Consider the following 27,931-nt stretch of genomic DNA (forward strand, 5'->3'; position numbering starts at 1 on the left):
GAATCCCATTAATTTCATAAATTTTCATGTAATCTATTATTTCAAATATCAATATAATTTTACGCTTAAATAAATATTTATTCGAAAATCGTAATAGCATCAAAAGCAATAAGACTGACAATCTTTCCTCTTCCTATAATATCACCGACTGAATTATGTGCATTATACAGTTACAGTGTATTAATCAAAATTCTCATTACTTGTGTAGACTTTCATGTTGCAGCCGATGAAACAAATTAACGAGTATAGCGCATAAATCAAACCGAATGATCGTTTCTAATATCGTTGCGGTGAAAATCTAATCCACCGTTCGAATAGGTAAAAGCGTGCGTTAATCAACGTATTTATTGGTTCTGGAGACTTTCACGGGGCCACTGGTAGAAACAAAATTTTTATATCGGGTCGCGAGAGACACGTTTTCCAATCCCCCGGTGGACAATGAGCTCCATCACGGTTCTATATAAGCGAAATCACAGGAGAGAACGACCCGTGGAATTGAAAATCCGTAAAGAACGACGGAGGAGTGTACACAGTGACGTATCAAGAGTGGGGAGCGCCAGCTGACTGGCCTCTCGGTGAAACTGTCTCGTCGTTTGCCGCACGCCGTTGCTTTGACAGTGTTATATCAACCTCCGGCCGAGCGCAGTCGGTGTGTTCTCTTCTTTCATAAATCTCACTTCTGCAACTCAAAAGAAAGAGAAACTTCCATCGAGAATTTTCCGACGAACTGTGATTCGCATATAGAGACATTCGTGTGGGGGACTCTTTACGACAGTTTGGAACAGTTTTGAAAGATAAATAGGAAAAACGATCGAGTGAATAAGGGAAAGGAGTAGAGGGAAATAAGGGAAGATCGAGAGGAACGTTAGTTCGCTCCATTTTTTAGTTTCCTCCTTTTTTCTTTTTTCGAGAACTTGCTAGAAATTCCCAAGACGCATTGGTAAACAAGATAAAACAAACATCTAGTACCAGACACAAGGAAATCTGTATTGAGACATTCTACGAATTTGTGCTGCGTGTTTTGTGAGTGATAAAAGCTTATCGTCGCGCGGCAACTGGAGACCTTTTGGGTCAGCGCGAAAGAGGCGGATCGTTTTCCTTTTTGAAAAAGGCTCTTCTCTCCCGCCCAAGCCTGAAGAGGGTTACTTCTTCCTGGATAACCGGAAGTGGCTATTAACCAGACGAAGGTAGAACAATGTCGACACTCGAGAACATCTTCCCTTGAAGCCGCTATTCTCTCTCCCTTTCTCTCCCTCTCTCTCTCTCTCTTTCTCTCTCTCACGTTTTTCAAGATAATAATTCGGGCCCGTTGAGTCATGTTTTGCCTTCTTGCGCTTCAACGAAAGGTAAATAAACTTTCCTCTCTATTCGTTTCTTTTGGTTCGTTACGCATCTGAATATAGGGTCGTGCAGTTTTCGCGAGGATTCTTCGTTGCAAGACGCGCACCTCGCCAACGGTCATTACGTGCGGATTGAAGAAATTGCTACAAATTGCGATAATCGCCGCGGATAATACCAGGGATTCGTCAAAGAAACCGTTTTCAGAGCGTGACGAGTATTTTTATACCTATCGTCGTATTTGTACTATCGTATTGTCCTTGCGTGGTTGGGCTAGAAATAGGGAAAAAAGTTTGCAGTTGATACGATAGAAGACTGGTTGGAAAATATTGCAAAAATTGGAAAATAATAATTGCAAAAGTAACGATTCTTTTAATTAATTTCGTCAGACTTTACGATAAGGCTTTTAGAAAACGGATGAGACACTTAATTCTTTTACTTCAGTGAATTTTATCAATTAATACAGTAGTATTGATAAATGATATTACTCATATTGATAAAAGATAGAAGGAAAATAAAATATAATTTCTTCGTTGGAATTTTCGGCGAAATAGGAGGATCGAGGCAATTAAAAATTAATGAGAAATACCGTACAGGGAAAAATGGTATGAAATTATTTTACGAATGTTTAACGTGCAATGGTGCGTTGAATCAAATGTATGACAATGCAATTGAATATTTTTGATGAACGCAGCTCAGATTTTTTCAAATATATTTTATATTTTATTTTTTTAAATAAATAATGTCAAATAATTTATGGAATTCAGATAAACTTGTTTGCAGGTATATTCTAAGTATCTGTCAAGTTTAAAAATATCATTTATCTAGAAATTGTATCAATATAAGATCATATTTTTTCGATACTGTAACTTAGATCAACAATACTGATTGATAATTTTATCATTGCTATTGTATCATGTCTAGAAGAAATTACGAGTAATTGTATGTAACAGTGTGCACTTTATACATATTACCACATATTATGTCTAATATACAAGAGTAAAGGGAGATAAACGTAATACGATTGAACATAACTACTAACAAAACGTGGCTCAATTAAATTATGAACTTGATCTTAAGTATGTTAAAGTAACACTAGAAGAGCTATGCGAATCACCTAATTCTCAGAAATTTCGCCTGAGTTCAATTTAACACACTGAAAATGTTTTCTTAACTTATATTTCTAGCAAATACAAAAATTGTTTTATTAACGCTGACACGCTCAATTAATCATCGACTGCAAATCAACGCAGTATGTTTGCCGTTTCGGAAATGATTGACAGATGCAAGGTCTCGTCATCTTGTCCACGATGCAAATTATTCCGTCATCTCTTGTCCATTGTTTTATGCTTTTGTATATGGAATACCTACACGTCGCGCATCGAGAAGCATAAATACTCGGACAGATACGAGCAATGTCGTTAATTCTGAGAAATATCTTTTCTTACACGCTAAACTCCAATTTTTTCAACTTTATACAAATACATATTATAGCTTCTGTCTAGTAACCAAAACTAACGTAAGATAGAGATAAAAGCTACCGCTGAACTAATGGTTAAAATCGAATTTCCCTTCTGCACCCAGACAGACCAATTTACCAATGCACGCCTAATATCCACACGTATATTTCGCAAACGCTGTTGGATCACGTGATTCAGACCACTGAAGAGGCGCGAAGCATTAACAATCGATTTTCCAGCGCGAGACACGGTGAAAACGGGACGATGATTTGTTTGTTTTTTCGCTAAATTATGTATATATGAATTATTCTGTCGTCGGAAGTGCTCTTGTATCACGTGTACGATTCGTTTCCGCGTGGAAGTCAAGTGCGTATCAGGCCTCTCGAAGAGACAAGGACAGAATCATTAATGCTCGATGGAGAACCGAGCGAGAGAGACAAAGATGAATCGAGAGCGTAAAAGAAAGAGAGAGAGAAAGAGAGGGAAAGGGAGAAGGGAATCTCTACGCCAGATGCACATGCGAGCGCTGTTTTCACGTTGAAAAATTTTTTATCGGCCGGACAAAGGAAACCGCGAAACTTGAAGCGAGCGTAATAAATTCGCACGAGGCTGCATGACGGCTCAATTTCATACTAACGTCCTCCATGATGTCGATTTGCCAGACGACAAATCGTCGTTCAAGACGATTTCAAGACAGAACCTGGAGAATTTGAAATAGCGCGCTCGCGCGTACAACTGCAAGGAACCCGTGTTCTCCCGAACGGATTATCGTTAATTATTCTTAATTGCGAGCAGACTCGCTTAATTTCTACTTTTTCCGGATCATTTAAAACGTTAAACGCATTTACTTTGCCCTCTGTCCTTCTCTTTCGCTTCCCTTTCTTCTCTCGTTCCTTTTCTATTTCCTTGTGCGCGCTGTCTTGAAATTCTGTTTTGGTTCGAACGCCGGAAGAAGGAAGCGTGCATCAAAGATCGCCTATGCGTTATTATTTCGAACCGTCTACGGAACTTTTTATTTTCTTCTTCGCCGAACTCGTTATCGTTAATTCCTTTTAATTGAAAATTCGTTCACGCACTCTCCACCTACCGTGTTGAATTCTGCCGACAATGTACTATCGTGTCTTCCTATCCGTGTTTTGCTTTATCCCATATTTTCTTAGTGCAATCATCATTAAATTTATAATCGATCAAGCGCTTACACGGATTATTAACCATGAAAGAGGAATAGAAAGGTGTGTAAGTTCACAAATTACTATTTAGATAGATAAATGATACATAGATAGAATACATAGATAAATGAAAATTACATTTCGTAGTACCTAAACAACAAGGTTAAGTTTGATTTACCAATGAATAAGTGACAAATGTATTTTTATTGACCTACGCTACACTATTTTTATTAACCTATCTATATACGATAAATATGATAATGTTATATAACAGCAGTCATCCAACAGTCATCATACCAACAGTAGCATACCAACAGTTATCACATTATTTATATTATCTATCACGAAAATAGAAAAAAATAAAGCACACATTCTTAAAGTTACGCAAATGAAAATCATTACAACATACGTATCTTTTCCGGGTATAAGATTTCACTTAGTTAACTAATGTTTCGTAATAATGTTTAAATAACATGTTTAGTCTTACCAAACGAAATACGTGACTGAATTTTCTAAAGAAGAAAAACTAGAGTTTACGAGAGTTTTGAGTAACTTCGATAAAAATGATTGCAATCAACTGTTTTTATACGACGAATTTTTATATCAACAGAGTGCTTAACATGGCCATAATTACGGTACTCGATACACTGCAAAAAGGCGTCACGAAAGAAAGTAACAAGAGAAAAAAGGGCGATGAAAGCAGGGTCGCGTTTGGCGCAGAATCGTGCGCGATAAAATACGAACTTTCATAGGATACTTTTTTCAACGACGAACATCGAACGAGTATCGAACCCTCAGAGGGTCTTCGTTTCTTTTTCATCATGTTCTTTATGGATCCATGACCGGTGATACGTTATTAGATTATCGAGGCACGTTACTCGTAATCAGGACGCTCCTATCTGTCCTATCTGTCGGCCAATTAACAAGTAGGTCATCCGCTCTTTTGCGGGAACCGAAAATGGGAACCGAAAATGGGAAACCGCAAAATGGAAAACCGTAACCATTCACAAAGAAACCGAGCGATTTTAGCGTTTTTCACATATTATTCAACTGGACGATAGTTTAATCTGGAATGGCTGCGATACTTAAAATTACAAAAATGCATATGAGAAAGTATACTACCCATTATAGAGTAAGGTAGGGTTATCGTCGTCAGCTAAGCTTCTACGCCTTAAAAAATTCAACCTTGTTTCATATTATGATACACCTTAATACAGTAACGGAAGAACGTGGAAATATTGTGCATTTTAAGTTGAGCAAGAAAAAGTATCTGTAAGAACGAAAAAATGACTCGAATAATTTTATAATAGTTATTTGAGTCAATAAGAGGAAGCTTACTCGTAAATATCATGTAAACCTGCTTAGGATCAATTTTCTCATGTTTTATTTATAAAAATATGAATTTGCACAAACATGCACGATCTAAATGTCCCTATGCTGTTAAAAATAGTATTATATTCTCATTAATCTCTATCAATTAGATATGAGTATAAGGAGAAAGGTATTGAATCCAAACTCTTTAATCGTTCACTCAATCGTTACGTTAATCATATTTATAGTTTAACTTTCAAGCACGAGTTCCTTACAAAGAACTGTATTCTTCATCTGTTGCCAATAAATCTTGTTCGTTACGTCTCGATTCTAATTAAATCTTGTGATTCAGTATGCTGATTAAAAACGTTGTATCCTTTGTGGAAACAAGCAGTACTTGTAAGTTTAATTGTATATACATCGCTATAAATGGAATATTCCTGAAATGTTTATCGGTCGAGTAACGGAACCGGAGGAACAGTAAACCGCACGGAGTGCAAAGGAACCGAAAGAATTTCTATTAACGATTAACGAGGATTCAGAAGAATCGAACACAGGAGAAATTTGGTTAACGACGAATGTTAGCGCACAATAGCTTCATGATCAAGACCGAATGAGATCTTTCCCCCGTATAAAATCAAGATATCTCTTATTAATTAAAGGTTGCAAATTATGTACATACGAAATTGAAGATTAATTAGCGCAACATTGTAGAAATCGCCGTTATTCCATTGTTTTCTACGAATACGTACGAGTTAATCAAATTCTTCTCTTTAAAATCATTGATAATTAGTTTACATGGATATGTTTTAATCTTGAAGAAACTTGATCTTGTACCAGTGGTATTTAATGAGCGATAATTCATTCGTCATAATCATTCTGATCATAAAAACCTTTCGTTATTTCTTCGAATACATTTTACAAAAGATCTATAAAACAAATAACTTAAACCCTGACATTTACGGTAATACAAGTATTTGTATGTTAATATCAAATTACTATATTACGATAAAAAACAGACGATCATAAAATTAAAATGCTACAAAGAGATTACTATTGAAAGGATCATAATATTTTATAATAAAACTAGAACAGGGGAACAACAGGTAGGTACTGGGGGGAAAGCAACAATTTTGTTGCCCGGAGAGATGAATCTCATTCGAGTGGAATTGTCTCACAGACGAACGGTCGTGAATACAAATTTCCAGAAGTGGCAAAACTTTGGAGCTTGTTTGGTGTGTATACGTAGCTGGCCGAGTCTTCCTCAATTTGTAGTTACATCGAGACCCGAGCAGTGCATGCTAGAAATTGGTATTGATTCCGACTATATAATAGAGCCACACGGCGGTGTACTCATTTTCTGGCTAACTACGGAGAATTTCATCGATCGAATTCCATCGGGCTGTTGCTGTTCCAGGTAGAAATTGATTCGCCGAACGGTACCGCATGTCGATGCATTCCTGGTCAATAGCCTTGACCCAATGGGGAATTTGGCGATTTTGGGGTCGCTAAATGCTATCTAGAATTGAACGATAGATCATCTACATAAAGAACATGAAATCTTCATACGATAAAAATTAGAAATGTAAGAAATTTGTGGAACCTTCTATCAATTATTTCTTCGATTTGCTTTTTTGATCTAAAGATTGATTTTGTGTACCTGTGTTTGTTTGGAAGTAATATTAAAATTTCGGTACCTCTACGTGTATAATAACGAAGGGAATATTGTTAAGATGATAGAAATGCAACTTTAATAAACTTTAATCGATTGTAACATTAATTTAATAAAGACTATCTGAATGTATAAGTATACAGGGTGTTCCATAGATCTCCATATAAGTTTAACTATTATATTCTATAGTTGAAAATGATAGAGAAGTGTGTAGTTTCAGTAGAATATGACATGCAATGACATTAGCAGCAAATTATTATTTCCTTCAATTTCACATTTTTATCAAGACTTTTTAATACATCATTTATGGTTCTATTTTTATGTTTAATTTCTATGGATGCTCGTAGGATATCCTGAATCTTTAACTTATAATTTTAATTGAATTATTTATGAAGTCTGACCGGAAGCAATCAACTTATCAACTCGCTTTAGTACCTTAGTTTGAAACAGAAAGATAACACAGCAAAGATAGTCAGCTTTTGCTACAATTTTTTTATATGGTAATTCATTGAGGCACGTAGCTCGCGAGTTATCTGTAACGTCGTGTATCAGACGCTTCGATTATAATTGTAAAGGAAGATATTTCGTATTCGTGTAAGGTAGATATTTCATTTAAATAATTGGATTCGTAGCTGAAATAAAAACGATCGAAACATCGGAATTCGCGTGATGGAACGTAATGAAATTCGAATCGTGTTGATAGAGGTGGTACTACTTTGTTTACATACCATAAACTCTTCAATATGGGTAACCATAGGAACAAGCATTAACATACTTCTATGGGGTACCGCATATAGGCGGATGTGGTGTGATCACGTGTGTGGAAAGTATTTACTTATATGCTATCGCACGTGTGTTCTTCGTACACCGTGACGTAATTCTGTTTATCGTAAGAAAATGAACATATAAAAACATGGGATGTCAGGAATAAGGAGATACGTACTAAGTCACTGGATCCAAGTTAAAGTACAAAAAAAGAATTCATTGCGTACGTTGTATGCATAATATATATGCATATACCAATTATCACTAATCAACACTGAAACAAAAACGCTCAAAATAAAATTGTAATTTTCGCAATAAAAGAAACCAATACGTATATGTATATATATATTTTATAATACGTATTTTGTGCTAAGAGATTATTTTTATCTAGATCTTTTACCTTGAAAAATCATTGCATCGTACATGATTGAATTTAACTCGACACACGCTTTCATGTTGTATAAAAAAGTATTTTGCCCTTAGAGTGTATACTATCGATTATTTTATAAACAGCTAATAAATACCATAGAATGTAAATATAATATTTCTGTCTATGTCAATAATTTTCCGATACATAACTGGTGCGATTAATTTTCTGTATAGGTGCTATAAATATTTTCCACTGACTTGGCGATATATGCTACGAATTTGAATATTTTATGCCCAGACGACAGATGTCGATCGATCGCTGTCAACTAATCGCGATCGTTCTATAACGGTTCACTCCTTTTCTCTGTTTGCTTCATTTGTAATCAAGTGCACATATACGTATGTATGTAGAGAGGTTTGTCAAAGCAAACGTGCATACGAGCAGAGGGGAATTTTGCTCGGAGGTTTCCTGTCTTCGTCCGGGATATGACGATATCCCCCCTGCTTGGCCAGTGGCGTAAGCAACCATAAAAATATCCGTGGTACGTGCGATTTCTGATAAAAACCACACTATTCAATGACAGATTATGTAACTATTGAGATTTGTTTAAAGAAATTTGCTTCCTTTAAAATATTCCAGATATAAAATATTTCTGCGATATATTAAATGTTTAATTTTTTTTGGGTCCACCACATCATTCGATTAAACAATTTTACCATTTAGGAAAAATTTCGTATTGCAATTTGTTCCTAAACTAAAAAGTTATGGATTTCGAATTTTAATTGTATTATATAAATTTTTGCCGGTTACTTATAAAATTTCTAACGTCTTTCGATTCGTCTATTAAAATAGTTGTTAAAGGTGAATCGTGACTGTAATTAATTAAAAATTATTCAGTCTCAAATACTCGTGTAATATCGTAATCGGTACGTAACTGATACTTCACTGCTTACTTTCCAGCTAAACGATTCATACTTTCTTCCTGAATGTTCAACCCATCCTCCATCGAGAGGAGAAACGCTCTGCTCCGAATCTGAATAATTAAAACGCTCTTACCAGGGTATCGCCCTTTCAGATATGTTTCACGTTCGCATGATTGTCATGTGATAGCTTACGGAAAATTAACGTACAGCGTGAGAGACTTTCACGTCTATCGTATTTTGCTTCTGCATCACGTAACCCAAGTACCGAGATACGAAACAGAAACTTAAACCTCGTTGAATCGATTACATGCATCCACTTATGAAGGAACGAAAAAAGAAAAAGAAACGAAAGAAGAGTAGAATGCAAGAAGAGAAAAAAGGACAGATTAACCATTGAATCTTGAAATGATCTATGCATCTACGAACACGACAACCCTTTCTTCCCTTCGTCCCTTCTCTCGTTATACGAACACGTGCACTATCACACGTATGTTATTCATAGAGATATATGTATAGTAGAAATAGGAGTACCCGATGACAGCTAGCTCTCTCGCTAATTCTCTGTTGTGACAAAACCACTGAGTCATTCTTTATCACTCCATCCTCTAGAATCTGAATCGTGATTACAGGAATCTGTTTCAAAAAATGGAGCATCTTGTTCGTGCTGAAAGCTATCTGGCTCACGACTATATTCATGGTTTCATGGTCGAATGTTGGGATTTAGTTTCTCGTTGGAAGAATGAGGTATCAGATAATTAGTCTCTTGTTAAAGTTGAATCATTTTAAACTACTCTCAAGAAGTAAATCTTGCTTAATCGCTATATCCAAATATATATTTTCCGAGTTTGGTGTTTCATACGATAATTTTGCTACCAACAACTATGTGGTATTCTATTATATGTATATCTATAGCTATCTGAGAATCTACACGATATGTATAATGTATAGAGTACAATACTATATCGGAATAGACGAAATAGAAAGTCTGGCTCCTTTAGACCGTCTTGTACGCGATGTTCCCGTTTTGGGAAAAGCAGGATCCCTGTTCTATATCGGTAATTCGTCCGTGTAACTTCTAATTTTAATGGAACGATGGATTTGATGGAACTGTCGATCTCAACTTCCTATTGATACTAAGAGCAGCGGACAATTGCATCACATCAAATCGGTAAATGAAGTATACTCCTTCGAGTACTCCGGAACGTTGTCAGATTGGATACTTTCGGATAAGATTGGAAACCCATAAACTATGTTATACTATAAAATTGCTTGGTTTATGACAGGATGTTCGATCAGGTCGCCAAACAAATTCAATTTAGAGATTCTGAAGCGGTTTGATGCTTTATAGGGCAAATAGGATGATGGAATTAATTTGATTAACTGACGCACGATAATTGATTAATTGATCATGGTTGATCGATAAACTGCTATATGATATTTATTGGTAAAGTCAGAATGTTATTTTAAATGAATTTGTCCGATGTAGCTTTTAATTCTCTTCCTTTTCCTTTGTATGGGAAAACAAAGTTAATTTAATGCCATTATATGCATGATTTAGCGACATCTAATTTGGCACGTTATTAATGCTCACATGGGAAATGCGGTATAATCCGAGGTTCGGTCATTTCCTCTTTCCACCGTTGCCGCTTTTAATTAATTTGCCTCGTTCTTAAGGAGGACAGGGCCACTGAACAATAATAGCCTCGCGTGCTCAAAGGTTTCGTATGGTGCGTGTGGGTGCGAATGGTTCTAAATCGTTTGAACTTTTTAATTTTATAAAATGACCTTCATTACTTTAATATTTAAATTTCTTATTATAATATTGAGTTTCTATTTAAGTAGAAATTTTAATGAAAAAAAAAGATTAAAAAAGCTAGAGAGAACAAAACAAAGGGAAAAAATTAATCGATAAGAGTTTCTAAAAATTATTTATCTGATTTGAACGAGAAAAAGCAATCCTGTAATTTAATATAAGAATATTCTTCGTTATGTTCTTAATTCGTTTTTGCATTTTGTAAGAATTTTTGGAATAAGAATTTTACAACGTGTAAATTATTAGCACGTTATAACCTTCCAGATACCACAGACCACATACTTGCACGATGCGACGTACTGGTTATGAAATATCTATGGCCTAAAATAATTTCCGACGATATTAGTTGGTTTAATGTTTCAGTATCTTGATACGAATGAGTCAAACAGACTTTAACTCTACTCGTATTTAAGCAGCAGCAGAGTGATCAGTATCATAGGTCAATTAATCATTTTCTTTTTACGCGATAGCGTCAACTCATAACGTTGCAGAGACACACTTTCACAGATAATTTTTTTTAAGAAACTTGGAAAAGCAGATTGAAATAGACAGCGATATGTTTAACAAAAATATGATGCATACTTTCTCATAATTCTTAAATGAAAAAAAGCTATCTACTTACGGAACACGCTCCTATAATTCAAATCCAACTAATATCGAACGAAATTAAATAATATGATTACATGCTCGCTTCATGCAATATGATTGCAGTTACTTATATTCCGATAGGGGATATGAAACTAATAATTGATATAAATAGATTGCCCGACAGCACAATATTTCTACTAGATGTGTCGAAACAATTTCATTGAACATGTATTTAATATTTTTATACAATTGAATAGATAGAAGAAGTTATTGCATTGTACACGTTGAATAGTATCAGAGGGGATTAAATTGCTAATTAATGATTTCATTAACGTCACTTTAACGAACAAATTATACCTCGTTAAAAGAAAGCAACTGTTTCGATTCCACTCTACAACCCGCAAGCTCAAGGAGCTTCCACAAGCAAAAGTAGCACTGAACATCTTTCTTCCAAGCAGACGGGGAGACTTCTTTCTTGTATTCCATGCGCGCCACTTTCAGTGCCAGTTTCGACTTAATAGTCGCATAACTTTTTAAAGCGACGTGCTCGTCCCTGGTGGCCCTGATCCTCGCTGTGTTCCGCGATTAATTTGCTCAGGTTGTTAAGGAGGCCACCAAGCTGTGCACGATATGGTTAGCCCGGTTTAGTGATTGGCCAGGAGACGAGGAGACCAAGCGTGCGTTACCATATCGCGACGTGTCATGTCGCGGCGATGCGTCGTTGGTACGTGCGCTACTCGCCTGGTATTTAAGCCGCGTACGTACTTGCGCACACGTTTCCCTTATTAAGCACGCACGCCACTGCGTATCCCGACTCATGAGCCACTCGGGAATGAGTGGCGTGCTTACCTACGCGCTTAACATACACTGCCAAGCTATTTCTTCGCGGTCTTACGATTAGTTATGCTACGCTTCGATTAAGAAGCGTCATTAATACGACGGTTGGATAGTTTCGAGTAAATTAGTGGCCGACTATTACCGTGAACTTAATAAAGTACAGTTTGAGTTAGGTTTATAGAGAAGTTCGATAACTTCAAAAATATTCTATTTTCATTTGATAGATTGTATAACGTTTTTTTAAATCTACAGGGATTCTAAAAGGTTTTTAGAAAATTTAACAATAGTAATTATATATTAATGGCCGCTCATACACACACCAGCACTGCTTCGAAGCTGATATAAAAAAAATAATATCAACGTTAATAGTTAATACTCATATGATCCCAGTGTAGCGCCATCGGTTATCATAGTATTAACACTTTCGCTTTTAGAGATAATATAGAAATATGTGGCGACAGAATGTCGTTTTCATAAAATGTCAGCTAAACTTCATTTTGAACGAAGTTTAATCGATCTTTATACGAAATACCTCAAACAGGAAACTTCTGTAATATCAAAAGATTAACGTATTCGTGAAAAAACTAAAAATGTTTCCAAATTGTTTTATCGACTAAAAATCCTGAATTATGTATTTAGATCATACGTTCATCCGATTATACCATTAGTATAATGTGCAACCGGTAGCACGAAAAAGCGTCACAAACCTGCTAGAAAAATCGAACCAGTTTATACCTTAGCTTCTTTCACTTTCTTCCATTCGATAAACCTGCTTATTAGACAACTCTGCGTCATACAGTTTATCCAGAGAACGTTACGCGTGAGACGGACAAAAGCCGTTCTGGTAAGCAATTTCTTCTAATAAAGGCGAACTAGGAGTGGAAGAAAAAGTCAGTGCCAGTCATAAGTCGTGGTAACATTTGACGCATAAAGTATCTGGTGGATTACAAGTGTCTATACATGTACATACGTAAGTACGTGAGCACATAAGTAATTGGTAGCAGAGTCATCGTGATCATGGTTGTCGGTTTGCCTATCGTCGCAGCGACGAAAATTAAGGTTGACCGAAGGAAAGGGGAGCTCGAGAGGACCGTATGGAGGGTCATGGTGGGAGGTGGTGAGGGTCTCAATTGATTTGCTGGAATTGATGCACAAAAAGGCCTTTAATAGACGTCGATTATCTTCGCCCACGGTTTCCGACGATTATCCAATCGTGTACTTGAAAGAGGTGCAAAAATCACGACACCGCGACAATATTGAAACGATGCATCACGGAAACTGACGATGGTCTAAACAGACACTGAAAGTCTTGCACCGTTAGGGACAAGCGAACAAAGAAGAATATGTACGTGGAACAACAATGTGATTCGGTCGTTTCGGCAGAAATTTTGTCACGTAAATTAGGATGCTTGTTATTTACCATAAAGTTATATATTCTGTTGAGGATCAGAGTGATATAAGTCAGTTTGTTGGTAATATCCATAGTATCCATCCAATAGTATTTAGAATTTTATAGTATCCAATGAACTCCAGGTAAAAAGCAATTGTGCTAACGGATGGTGTCATATATCTGTAGTTCTTAATTCAGAAAGGTGTACTTGACCATAGTCATTCACATCTGTATGAATACCAAAATGTAACATAAAAGGTAGTCGCTAGGGAGTTGTAACGACAGTCGAAGAGAATAGAGTTGTAACGACAATCGAAGAGAATAGAGTGGTAAGAAGAGTCGAAGAGAACAGTGTTGACAGTGCAGAATCGAGAAGTGTTGTAAGACTTTCTCTTTTTGCAAGTGTCATAAGTTGTTAATTGTTATTATTAGTTATGGCACATCACTGTATTAAGTTCATGTTAATTAACCATTGTTTCCTGTTTTTTAATAAATAACTTAGAGAGAGAGAGAGAGAGAGAGAGAAAGAGAGATCAAACACCAGAGATAAGGTGTAAGATTTTTCTACTCTCTATAATTTATTGTTATAAGAAGTTCGATATATTTTCTGTAATTATGATAATTTTAGAAGTTGAAATATATGATTGAACCTGAATTTTCAAAAGCTTGACTTACATCTTGATGATTCTTAACGCATCATATGCATATGCTGATTGACGTCACTAATGCAAAGGCATTAATTTAAAATACGCTGTGCATATAAAATCGATTTTATCAATATTTTTAAAAACTCGAAGACTTAGTAGTTAGTCTTGGGATTATAACGATAACATCGGTTGCTATGAGTAAATTCTATCTACATCTTCGACCTGAATGAACAACTTAAACGAATATTTTATAATAATTTAATCAAAATTTATTTTTGTCAAAGGCTACTTGAAAAAGTGCATCTTGTGTAAAATAAATTTTTTAAATATCTGGTCAAAGGCACCTTAATTTCTTTTACGGTTTGTGTTGTGCATGGACAAATGGAAAAAAACACTTTGTGGTGCATACATTATTATGGAACACGGTCATACTTTTGCGATACAGTGAGAGAGAACATTTGCAGATAAGGCTCGCCCTATCACACGCATTTCAAGTAGTAAATGCACGTGAGGTTTGTGAAGCGTGGGGTGGTTTGTGTAATGTCAGCAACGATTACTGCTTTATCGAAAAAATGGTAGTGAAATCGCGACGGTTATCCACGTTGTTGGTTCTTCTTTCAGTATCCGATAGATCATACGAACTAATTCTCTCTTGACACGGAATTTCCTTGAAGCAAATAACGATTTCTCCACATCTTGTTTGAACGTGTCACGATGTATAACGATCTATAAGATTGGCTGATATGTCGTTGTTTCAATACGAGTTCCCGCTTATATCGCCATTAAAGAGAAAAGATAGTAATATTCCTATTTTTTCTATAAAAATATGTTTATATTTTATTATTATTCTTTCATTTTAAAGATATAGTTGTTGAAAAGGAATAGTTTTAAAACTTTTCTACGATCATTGAATAGACAAATCAAATCTTAGAAATGCAAAACTTTCGAGGAAACTCTCTGAAAGAAGTTTAGTAACAAGTGAGACGAATATTCTTGTAGTCCATAAATGGCTCGCCATCTCAATGTCATTCGTTTACCCCACGAGCGTTAACCCATAAAGGTACTGACCCGAGTATTCCAGGCAAAGCTGTATAAACATTAACGCGATTGATTCCTGGTAAATCGGTCAGGCTATATTCATTGTCAGTCAGACGAGACGTAGATATTGTTCACACTTTTGAGTCTCATCTTGACCGTCACTAGCAATCCGTTGGTCTACAGTCTAGGATGAAAAAAGATGGGGATCGTACTCCCTCACGGATGAGTTGAACACGAGTTCTAGAGGACTTCTAAATTTATAAACGTATTTTATAATACGAGCTGTTACCGTACCGACGTTGATAATCCGACAGTAAAGGAACAGGGGATTTCGACATGTTTGCAATTTACAATTTTAATGGGAAGAATCGAATGCTAGAAAAGATATATCAATCGATGTGTATTTGAAAAATGTGGTGATACTTTAGACAAACATCGGAAAAGATTCAAAAATATTGAAAAGATTAAATAAACGTGTGCTTTTTGATTAAAAGATTTTGATTCGATATCACTTCTTTGGAGATAATTTTGGAGATTAAAACAAGGATGTTCGATTCCTTAATTACTTCTAAATTTTATTTGACGAACCTGTAGAGAGATATTTATTTATCGTCATATTCTTTTATTTATCAGGTAAACCCTCTTTGCATTCTTTCGCTTATTCGTGCACATGTCGCATCTGAATTCTACATATTTGTACATACGCTTGCACTCTAGAATGTAATGTAATTTTAAACGGATCAAAAATTAAAGCTAGCTTAAGTAAGTTCCGGCGAATTAAGCAATGAAAGATAAAAGATATAGCAGATAACTTTTAAAGTTTCCACAATATTGGCGTAAAATTACACGCGGTAGAAAAAAGACAGGAAATGTTCGATAATTTTAAACTTTCTATATTTTGAAACTAAATTAATTCGCTCCGATTTATAACAGCTTTTAAACTATTTACCAAATGTGCTGAGCACGAAAAGTCTGGCGTAATATCGATAAAAAATTCCATGATTATATATGAACTTCGATAATAACTTTTGTCGATGTTAAACTACCCGTCACTGTAAATTACTTGTATCTAAAGATATAATTCTTCTCAAATTCTCACCGAGCCGATTATGTACTATTAAAAGACCATTCTTTCATTTAACATTTTTCTAAAGTTCTACAAATTTTATCGATTATTCGAATAACGGAAAATTTCGAAATCCTTTGCGATTCTAAATAAGTGGTAAGCAGCGTCACCCTGAGGATGAACCGGTGAACTAACCTCATTGATTTTTCGCGCGAACGTGCCGCCGCCACTGTCGTTTACCAAATAAGGAGAGGGCTCGAACCGCGCCACTACACAACGCAACCCCTTACGAACAGCAACATGGCCGTCCGTTGAATGACAGTTGTTGCACTCGGTACGCGTACTTGTTGACCATCCCCAGGTTTCGACGTGCACCTGTCAGCGTCATGTATTCGCGTTCTCGAGCGCGATCACGCCGACTCTTCTTCACGGTGAGTTTCTGAAGGAAACTTTTTCACATATTAACAAAGTCATCTTTCGTGCCACTAAATCGTTGTCATCCTCTTTTCGACTTTCGAACAGGAGAATCTGCCGGTTGTTCCGATTATTTTGTTATTTTCTGTCTGTTCGTCCATCTGTGTCTATAGATATTTTTATTTCTTCGAGGATAGATTTTTCTTTGTGCTTCAATTCTAACCAGAACGCGTGCCACGAGGTGATTCGTTAACGCGATCTCAGACGGTTCGAATGGTTTGTTTGTACGATTGATCGTGAGGTAATCGCTCCGTTCGGCCAAGAATCGTTTCGTTAGCCTACGATGGTACGAAAGCGGAGATTATTGTATCCCTACTGTGATAACATTTTGCGATCCCGGATACGCTTCTGCGTCGAATCATCGGTGGAATTTTCAACGTAAACATTTATCACATTTATGGGAGTTATCCTCGATTGCATCCGATACGCGATCGAGCCAGCACCGTGTTGGAAGAAACGGATAATACATAGCTTTACGATAGATTATTTCTATGCAAATCGTTTTAATAACGAACAGGAACTGGTTTTGCGGAGGATCGCTGGCTAATTAGGTAGATCTAAGCGGTTCAACGTGACAAGAGAAGTTCGTTAACGGAACACACCGTTTTCTGCTAAAAATAACGGAGACATTCGCCGGTACATTGGAATCCCTCCGTGCCCAATTTTAGATCTAGCAAACTCGATCGTTGTCCCCTCACGTGTGTGACAAGCATTCGTCGAGCGTTTCCAGCATTTGTCAGAGACTTTATCGTTACCACGTATCATTGATTACACGTTGCACGGTAAAGGAACTTCTCGTTCCATCATTCAAGTACGATTGCATTCCGCGAGTGAAACTTAATTGCCTTTTGCAACGAAAGTTGATAAGGTTCTCTTGTTATGTCACGGAGAACTAACAAACCAGTTTCGCTGGTAATTTAAACTTATCTTTATCTAGCTCTTCGTTTCTAATTGCTTTTCATCCAAAACTCGAGTTTCTCTTCTACCACCGGAACAAATTTCTCCGCCTCTACTGGTGTTAATTTCTCTACGTTGAAACATCTTCAGTCCAGGAATTGAATACAAATGCAAAATTTTGTGCTATATCTACGAATCCTTTGGAATAAATGCTTCTAAAGTAAATACTTTCAGCCTCAAGTAGCATCATCGTAAGAGAGTTTCGATTAATTTATTTAATTTTAGAGCATTACGTTTTAATTAATATTCTGTGTTTTACGCCATAAAGAACATAAACGGCGTTTAAATACATAATACGTATCTTAATTCTGAATGCCTGAATAATGAGCAGAGAAGATTCTATAACAGAAACGAAAATTAGAGATTTTAACGAATACTGACACGATAGATGGTAGTCAATAAAGATTATAAATATTTTAACAGAAAGTAAATATCTAATAGCTTCTATATTGTACGAATTTTATTCTTTCTCCCCCCAAAAATGCAACCTTTGGTTTTTCATATCATTTTTTATACAATTTTTTACTCATTTCACATTATTTATTCTATTCCATATATGTGTGTCTATTTTTTAATTCTATTACTGTTTATGGTATCAAGTAAACGTTTGATATTGGATGGTAAATTTAAAAAATTTTAAGATTAATCAACCTAACCAGTATTTATTCCTAAATCTCATGATATTACGTATGACCCAACGAGGATAAAAGCTGAGGGTGAAAATCAATCAAAGTTTACGGTGATAAGTTGGCCTTGATACGCACGAGAGACGTTAGTCCTTGAAATCTTTAGCCGTTCCAGGTAAGGTCAACACAAATTAACTCTGTTAGTTGGAATTAACAGAAGGTTCATCCCTCGTTGACGAGTTCGCAGAACTCATTCGTTCTACGTTCCCGATACGGACACGCGGCTTGCCTAATGTGCTCTTACACGTACGTATATACGTACGTACAAGCACGCGTCGTTTGTCTGGAATTAACACTTCGACATGTACGCGCGGATCAGCGCAGTGATCGAGTCAGAAATTCAAATTCCGCTGTGACTCCGTGCAGTAACGACGCAAACTCCGAACGCCAGGCCAACTGTCTCTCACTCTCTTCCACTCAGACTGTTTTTGATAGGTTTTGGCACTCGTTCGACCGTCCTTCTACCCTCGTGATATACCCATCAACCAGTTTTCCCAAGAGTGTTCTTGATTTTCGTGATATTCCAACTTTAGATAAACTTCGTATCATGGAGAAACTCTCACTAGAGTTTGATTAAACTTTGATTAGGAGCCGATTCTAAAATCTACCATTTTTTTTTTCAGTCCTACGTGTGACATTTTTGTAAGGATAAGCGCGATAAGTTGTTTAAAAGGAGACTAAATAATTTGTTGGATAGATAAAAGCGAGTAGCAGGTTGTGATATTTCGTTTTAACGAGCTGTTAAATTTAACGAGACTTTAATATGTGTATTTTCATCTGTTACAGATGTCTTTCATTTTGTAAATAATACTGAATGAAAAGAAGTATCAGACTGAAGATGGGCAAGCTTTTGAGTCTTTTGGCTCGAGACGAGTCTACCTGTTGCACGCCTCAAAAGTACGATGTCTTTTTGGATTTCGAAAGTAAGTTCGACAAGCACACTCGAGCGGAAACGTTCCTTTCGGTCGAAGTTCTTGCACGTTGAATTTGTCGTTCACAATGCTTTCCAACTTTTATTTGACAACGCAGAACGTTGCGCGATATCGTAATGTTTAACATTTGCGAAGAAAACTTGTTTTCAAAGACTAATAGTTGGCTCTTATCAAATATTTTTAGATGCACAACCTTCTGAGATAGAGCGGGAGACCTTTGAAGCGGTGCAAAGGGTTCTGAAAAATTCAGAATCTATCTTAGAGGAGATTCAGTGCTACAAAGGGGCAGGGAAAGAAATCAGAGAGGCGATTTCGGCGCCCACGGAGGAGTGTCAACGAAAAGCCTATCTGACTGTTGCCCCTCTGGTTGCGAAGCTCAAAAGATTCTATGAATTTTCATTGGAACTTGGTGAGTGTTAATCTCTCATATACATATTCCTTTAATCATTTCCTATATTTTGAAACGTCTTAGAGCATTTTATAAAACCTCGTTTCATTAAGCGGAACTTTTATCGATATTATCAAAATTGATTGTTTAAAGTAGCACGATGTATATCTGTAATAGTCAATAAATATTTAATAGTAAAACGCTAGAGGTGTCTAATATTATAATCTTACACGATAGACAAATAGAAGATTACGTAAGCATAAAGGTAAATTATTTCCGTATATGTATATATATATCTAGCCAATGAGATTTCTTGGGTAATTATCGTGGGTAATTGAAAAATTGCGGATCCACAAGGCTACTGGCTGTGCGAGGGTACCTTAACGCAAGTTTATTCAAATAAATTCTCCCATGACAGGATTAATTTTCCTCTCGAAGACTGACTATTATTCTTTCTGAAGCAAAATCTATCAATTCCTTCAAAATTCGTGGTACAGGCTTGTCGCGTTTTTAAACGAACATCTATTTTTTTCTATAGTTTTAATTACGATGTCATTCGCTGAAATCAAATAAGAACGTAAGAACCTAAATGTCGATACTGGCTTAGCAACGAATCGCAAGGGATTGTTGTTTAGCCTGAATGTAGCCTGAATATTCCGGTACACACGTTGATTGGAAATCCAATATCGTTGCATCGGCACCAGCGAAACTCGCAACCGCTTATAAACTTCAGGGGCATTTATTGCTTTTATTTTGCATAACGTAGTAATAGTTATCCAAGTGGAAGTGAAAATGTTCGCCACCTCATGAACTATTAATACCAGAAGCATATCATCTGGGCAGAATCTTTCCATCATAAACAAATCTGGAAACTCGGTAATAAAAAGGACAAGGTAAAGAGTTATAACGAACTTCTTCGACGTTTTTTGCTTACTGACTTTTATATTCCTTGAAATTTGTATAATTCTTCTTGTACATTTTCAAACTAGTATTTTGCATAATTTATTATTACGTAAGATTTTAGTCAGGTAAATTAAGAGCTAGTAGTAAAAGGACGAATGCTTCATGCTGAAATGACAAGGGAATCATGTAACTTGCGATCAACGAAAAAGTGATTTCACGCGAAAAAATAAATCTACAGCTTGGAATAAAAATTTTGTTTAACAAAGTGTCCCTGTTTTATTTCGAATATCATTTAAGAAAGAGGCAAGGTGATCTTAGTTTTTTATGGAAAGAAAGTTTCCTTATGCATTAATAAATTCTTGATTTTATTCCAACGAATCGTGTCTACGAACGATGCCAACGAACTTATCTTTGTAATACTTTTTTTATTTAACCAATAAAACCAGTTGAAATACCATGGCAACCGATTCACAGATAATTCTGTACACGTGTAGTAAACAGAAAAGAATTCTTAACCATCCGACGAAGTTGCAAAGAAAGGAAAAGAAGGAACAAATTGTTTGAGTTTAGAAACCGTAATGCTCATCTTGCAAATGCTTTGATATTTTGCAGAAAAGGTAGTACCAAAGATCCTGGGTGAACTATGCTCTGGCAACCTCTCGCCGACCCAACATCTGGAGACTCAGCAGGCTTTGGTGAAACAGCTGGCAGAAATTCTGGAGTTTGTTTTGAAGTTCGATGAACATAAGATGAAGACTCCCGCTATTCAGAACGACTTCAGTTATTATCGAAGAACATTGACCAGGGCATCCCTGGCGCGGCAGGAAAACGCCGAGAAGGACCTCGTGGTTGGAAATGAGCTCGCCAACCGAATGTCCTTGTTCTACGCCCACGCGACACCCATGCTTCGTGTTCTGAGTCACGCGACCATTACTTTCTTGATGGACGTAAGTGGTATTGCTTCTCCTTTTTGTACTCTCCCCTATCTATGCACCGTTTCTCGACAATTATCGACCCATCCGGACGCCAATCGATATTGATTGCTAAGAATTCCGGTTGAATGGAATTAATAGAAACTAGTATTTTGTAATAGAAACGAAAAATATTGTTTCTCGTTTGTGAAAAAATTCTTTTGCTTATATCTTCTAAGAAGATATACGTTTTCCGACTTGTCATTCTTTCTTTCCAGTTTGGGTGACTACTAGGATTTTATGGTTTGATTAGAATAAACATTTTTGTACGTGAATGTCTGTTTCATAATGTAATTACAGTATGTTTTTCGCATATTCCTGACACTATGATAGTCAAATAAATAGAAAAGACACGAATGAAAAAAAGAATTTTATAAAAGTCGAGGTAATCAAGTTTCATACCTTTCGTGCGTAGAATTTTTCAGACGCAATAAAAGTTATTTAAATAGTTCCTTTATTCATTCTGTCACGTAAATGTTTCCTGAAAAGGACTGGCACATTATAATGGGCAAAGGAAAAGCGCACATTCCGTGGAACGTTGTTTCAAGCAACAAGTAAAATTCTGACAATTTTCGCGAGTTTATTACCTTTGAATCATTCAACGTGCTTTAAAATCGACTTTGTTTCCGGGAGTAAACGAGCAAAAAGGTAGCTTACAATAGAGAAAAGAGAAACGTGAAAGGTCTGTAGAATCTTGAAAATAAATTTACTTGCTTCGGCAACACTGAATAGGCGGTATTGTCGCAAAATCCATTCTTCGAGCACACGTGTGTACGTATAACGTATATGTGTGTTTATATATATAGTTGGCTTTCTACTCTACGCAATACTAGATACTCTGCTTTATATCTTGCCTCGTAATTAATAATTAACTTTCCATTTTTCATCCCGAGTCTTCATTTTGGAGGAGGACAAAAGAACGTTGCGTTTCCTCGTATAAATATTAAAGCGGGGTAGCTTCGTTAACGGGACGAAACGCGTGGAGGGACAGTGTACAAAGAAAATAGGTCGATATAAATAATGACAGGCACTGAAGCAGAAAATTAAAAGCTATTATTCCAAGTGATTCAGGGTAAAACAGTTCTCGGAACATTTACCCGCATAATGGATAACAGATTCATTCGCAATAAATCTGTGGATGTGTACTTTAATTGGTACCACAGAGGAAGTGGTTATTCGTTTTACGATATAGTAAGTACTATTAAATACCAAGTAAGCCTTCAGCTTACGAAGAAGCATTTTTCATACTGTGTAGTATATTATCGCGTGTAATTTGTTGACTCGGATATTCCTTTTGCTACGAAAGGAATATCTGGAATATCTACGAAAGGATAGTGCAAGTGTCGTATGTGTATGCTTAACAAGACAGTTCCAAACAATTCTACGTTATGTCGATACAATAAGCCGGATAATAGGTACAAAACACACGATAGAAGTTTAGAATAATCGACGTACGATAGATCGATACGATTCTTATTCGCATTCTTATTGATAGTATTACAATTCCTCGTTCACCTTAGACGAATATCGTTACAATAGCTGGTGACAGCTGTAAGAAAGAATGACAGAAGTATGGAGAATAAAGCAGTATGATATACCATTGCCGTAATATTCATATTTTATCGTAATTTGTAGAAAATTCGTATTATATTAAATTTCAAATATTTCCTACTTGTTTCAGAACGAAGATGTAGCACGCGAAAACATCACCGAAACGCTTGGTACCATGGCCAAGGTTTGTCTGCGCATGTTAGAAAATCCGTAAGTAATGCATTGAACTGGCAGTCGAGTCGAAAGAACATTCACATAGTCTAGAGGAAAAGATTTCTAAAGAAAGATAAAGAAACAACAACAGTTCGAGATGAGATATGTTATTGTTCTTAGGAATCTACTGGCGCAATTCCAACGGGAGGAAACTCAACTCTTTGTTCTGAGAGTGATGGTAGGGTTAGTGATCCTTTATGATCACGTTCATCCCCAAGGTGCCTTTGTTAAGGGTTCGAATGTCGATGTAAGTATTAACGTTTACTACTACGTGTATTGAAAAATGGATATATTTAATATTTGCCTGACGTCAATTGATGGATCGACCTATTTTAAGAAATACTTTAAAAATATATGTAGCAAATACGTGATGAAAGGACAAAATATTCTAGATATTTATAGCCGAACAGAAATAACATCGATTTACATTTATAGGAATAAGAGTCCTAGTATATCTATAATTATATTATTTACGATATTATTATACATATAATTTAAAGCTTCATATTGAATTTAAACACGAGATTCTTTGATACTTATTTGTATGGTTTCCACTAAAAGTATATTATTCCTTCAGGTTAAAGGCTGTGTGAAGCTGTTGAAGGATCAACCACCCTGCAAAAGCGAGGGTCTTCTGAACGCTCTCCGTTATACCACCAAGCACCTGAACGAGGAGAACACACCAAAAAACATCAAGAACCTGCTAGCAGCATGATTACCGAAGCAACGCGGCTGCTGCATCAGAAGCTGAGACAGTTGGCTACTGATATGTCAGAAGCTAAACGAGCGATGCCATTTATTTTGTGTAGCGTCACGAGGATATCGAAGATGATATCCTCGGCGACTCCACATGATCCAAGAGCAATCTCCTGTTTCTGATCGTGGCTGGGTGGTGGACCACTAAAAACGTGTCTTTCGTAACCGAGTCTATAGCTGCCCTAAAACTGCCGAATTCTACATACCTTCTGACAAAAAAGGAAAAAAAAAAGATAAAAATAAATAAAAAAAAATAAAAAAGTAAAAAAGACAGGTAGGGAAATCGTAGAAAGGCAAAAAGAAGAAAAAAAAAAAAAATATCGAAACGACTGAACATTGGAGGAATTGCTAAACTCGTTCTTAAGCGATGCCTTTATCGCCGTTACGAGTGCGAAAACATTTAGGAATTATTATTATAATATTACTATCTCCCTCTCTATCTCTCACACACAGACACACAGACACACACGATATCTTGATTATTATCGATCATTACTATTATTGCGATTTTTGACGTTTATTCCAGTTATTATTGTCATCCGAAGTATTATTGCCCTGACTAACTTGTCACCACGTGTATTAACATTGTATTTGTCTTCCCGGATCAGGGAGGATGGGATCGAGTTAATTAGAGCATATCAATAACATATATAGGGTAATTTTCAATGATTGCAGACGACTCGCAGTGTTACAATGAGAGGTTTAAGAACGTTGTAAGATATTACACAGATCTTTAGCAATTGTTTTCGTTGTTGAATGGTTGTCATCCGGGCGAAGAGACGATCAAAGAGAAATTGTTATAAATACTGGGACTGGATATCGATCATTGGAATCGAAAATCGGGAATGACTCTTTACCTTGTTTTCTTAATGTCAATATATTTATTACAGATTTGTTTTATCTCTTTATTACTAGTTGAGACAAACGTACTTTCTTCTTTTGAAAAGAATTTATGTTGTTGTATTTCCTTTCATTTTTTTTTTTTTTAGCTTTTTGTTCGTTTCTATATAACAGAGAATTAAGAACCAAAGATGTTGTTATGCTAACGTTTATATACCTATCATTGATTTTATTATAAATTTATTATCGCAGTATTTTCGAGAAACACGTTATTTATACCGCCAGAGAAAAAAGTTATCGGTTGACGCGAATATATATACTTTGCCATGGGGAAAAAATTGTCAATGTTCTCGCGACAAACAAATTCATATGTGAACGATATTGTTGTTGGCGCCGGCATCGCGTCGCACACTCCTTTTCTAAGTGCACATTTAAGGATTCTAAACGTACGTGACCGATCTACAGTGTAGGTTTTCTTGCATCAAGAATTTTACTATTTCGATATCCGATGTTATGAAATTATATTATTTAGTACGCTATCCGTTCTTAAAAGCTATCTGGCGAGGTTTGTGAAATTTCAGTGAAATTACTATTAATTTAAACTAGTACGACAAATGATAAAGAAGTACCAGATTTTCTTATTTTCCAAATAAATCGATAAATTTTTTGTCCCTCGCATTTGTCCAAGCTATTTAATAATTCAAAGTTAAATTTAAAGCAAGGTTCTTATAAATACCTACGATTGCACGTTCCATTTTGGATTCTGAATTTAAAAAACAGATGGACACGAGACAGCTTTTAAAAACGGAATTCTCAAGTGTTAGTTATAGCTTGAACTTTTTCACTGATATTTATTATAATCTTGCGGTTGTTGCTTTCATACGAACCTAATTACGGATACATTTTTTTACTTTTACTACATAATTGCATACATCTTTTGATACCATTTTGCAAGACAGACTGATGACAAACTATTTTCCGTATAGCATTTCATGTAACTTATAAATTGCTTGTTGTATGCTTAATTATCAAACAATCGATTGATCGTTTTTAATTAACAGTATTCCCTCGTTTGTCTACCATTTAATGAATGTAATTTATATGAATTTATAGTATGTAGTACATATATTTCTTCCTACGTAGACAAATTTTTTAACCATAATAACAAATAAGAGCAATAATTAGACTTGTGAATCTAGTTTTGCATCGAAATTTAAAATCTTTTAGAATAAATTATAAGTAAAATTTAATTTTAATTTCTAACCGATATTATCGAGTGACCGCAACAGTTTGGGTTAGATTTAGTTCGGTTTAGATTATATTCAGATTACTTAATGGCAATTCGTATTTTATATCTTACACGATCGCACGTGTCATCGATGATATTTATCAAGTAAAACACAGAGTACGAAATCAAGTGCTTTAAAATGAAATAATTTAACCTAAACTGCTGTTTCGATCACTTTTCTAATATTCAACGATATTAGTTGAGAATTAGAATTGAAATAGAAAGAATACTCTACGTAAAATTATTCAATTTGCGCTGTTTTTATGCACAGTGTCGGGTAAAAGAAAGTTTGAAAACGATAGAGTACGACAAATTGCATTAATTTAATAAATGGAATTATATTTACGAAAGCGATGAATTGTCCATTGTATTTGGTAAATACGATAGATGACTGTTAACCAAATGATTAAAAGTGTCTAGTACAAAAAATAAACTTTCCTTTATATACGTCGCTGTATAAAGAAAGTATGAACGTAATAACGAATATTATACTTCCTCCTTCTAAATATGCAAATTATACTTGTACTCGTACGAGTGTAGCGTTTATCTTCCGGCGATTTTCTTAAAAATGATCAATCGATGTTCCATTTTCTTAATCACAGCACGAACGGAAAAAAAGACGGTTGCAAGATTCCGACGTTTATCGTAAAATAAAGGAAATGTTACTAACATAGTTATAGAAATATATTGATTTTTACAATCGCGTTAACGATCGATACTCAAAAGTTTGTTACGCTTTCCTCGATCCGAAAGTTTAGCTGCATCGTTTGTACAAAAAGGATCAACGAGGGAGCACGAAGGTTACATAAAAGAAATTTAATATAATAATACGAATATCTCGTGGAATACTACTTTCACAGCGTAAAGAAAGCTAAATTCTACGTACAAGATGAAGATACCTGTGTGCGACTGAAAACTACAAACGTACGAACACATTTTTTTATAAATACAAATATTTGCATTTGTCTGTCGGTGAATTTGCTACGAATGTTAATTTAATCATGACTGTCTGAGAAGAAACGAAATTTCTAATTCTATTGTACGCGCGTTTTCGTGTAAATGTATTTTTACTTTAACTAGAACGCGACGATATTTTTTAGAAATGTCGTCAAATCTATTCTGATATAATAAGTTGAATTAAGCTTATGTTCATTCGGTAGATACGTTGTGCACAGAATTTTGGTTTCTCAGTGTATTTACGTTTAAGTAACATTTATGATTAATACCTTAAGATTATTGCGCAATATTATCTATTTACAAACATTGTTACTTGAAAATGAAATTGTAGAATCCCGAAAGTTAATAAAATACATTATATAAATACCTCGTGTTTTAATGATATAAAAGTGAACAGCAGATATCGTAAACTCCAAAATTCCATACCTTGTATGCGACTACAAGACATATTCTATAGTTTATTCACAATTTCACAGGAAAATTTAGTTCTAATTCCATCCACTAGATGCGTAGCGCTTTTGTTCTATACTGTATCGGTAATGTCGCATGTGACAAAATTTGTTTGATCACAATCGATACTATCAACACGTTATCTACAGTCGATAATATGGAAAATGTTCGTGTTTAT

General features: G+C 35.6%; 2 protein-coding genes across 6 annotated transcripts in view; one reads left to right on the forward strand and one right to left on the reverse strand.

Moving 5' to 3' along the window:
- LOC139994487 (uncharacterized) overlaps positions 1-27,931 on the reverse strand; it is a 174,711-nt gene that overhangs the window by 76,620 nt on the left and 70,160 nt on the right. The gene's annotated exons all lie outside the window — the stretch shown is intronic.
- LOC139994560 (CYFIP-related Rac1 interactor B) lies at positions 606-27,667 on the forward strand. 4 transcript variants are annotated; one of them, XM_072017352.1, is made up of 7 exons: positions 606-1,187; positions 19,291-19,427; positions 19,621-19,845; positions 21,340-21,674; positions 23,380-23,459; positions 23,583-23,709; positions 24,040-27,667. In XM_072017352.1, the coding sequence occupies exons 2-7, from the start codon at positions 19,319-19,321 to the stop codon at positions 24,175-24,177; spliced, it is 1,014 nt and encodes a 337-aa protein (XP_071873453.1). In that variant the 5' UTR covers positions 606-1,187; positions 19,291-19,318; the 3' UTR covers positions 24,178-27,667. The 4 variants fall into 4 exon arrangements, with proteins under 4 accessions (XP_071873453.1, XP_071873455.1, XP_071873454.1 ...); XM_072017354.1 differs by lacking the exon at positions 606-1,187 and adding an exon at positions 1,196-1,346; XM_072017353.1 differs by lacking the exon at positions 606-1,187 and adding an exon at positions 16,636-16,818.

This window comes from Bombus fervidus, chromosome 14 (assembly GCF_041682495.2).
Source record: "Bombus fervidus isolate BK054 chromosome 14, iyBomFerv1, whole genome shotgun sequence".
Taxonomy (NCBI): Eukaryota; Metazoa; Arthropoda; class Insecta; order Hymenoptera; family Apidae; genus Bombus; species Bombus fervidus.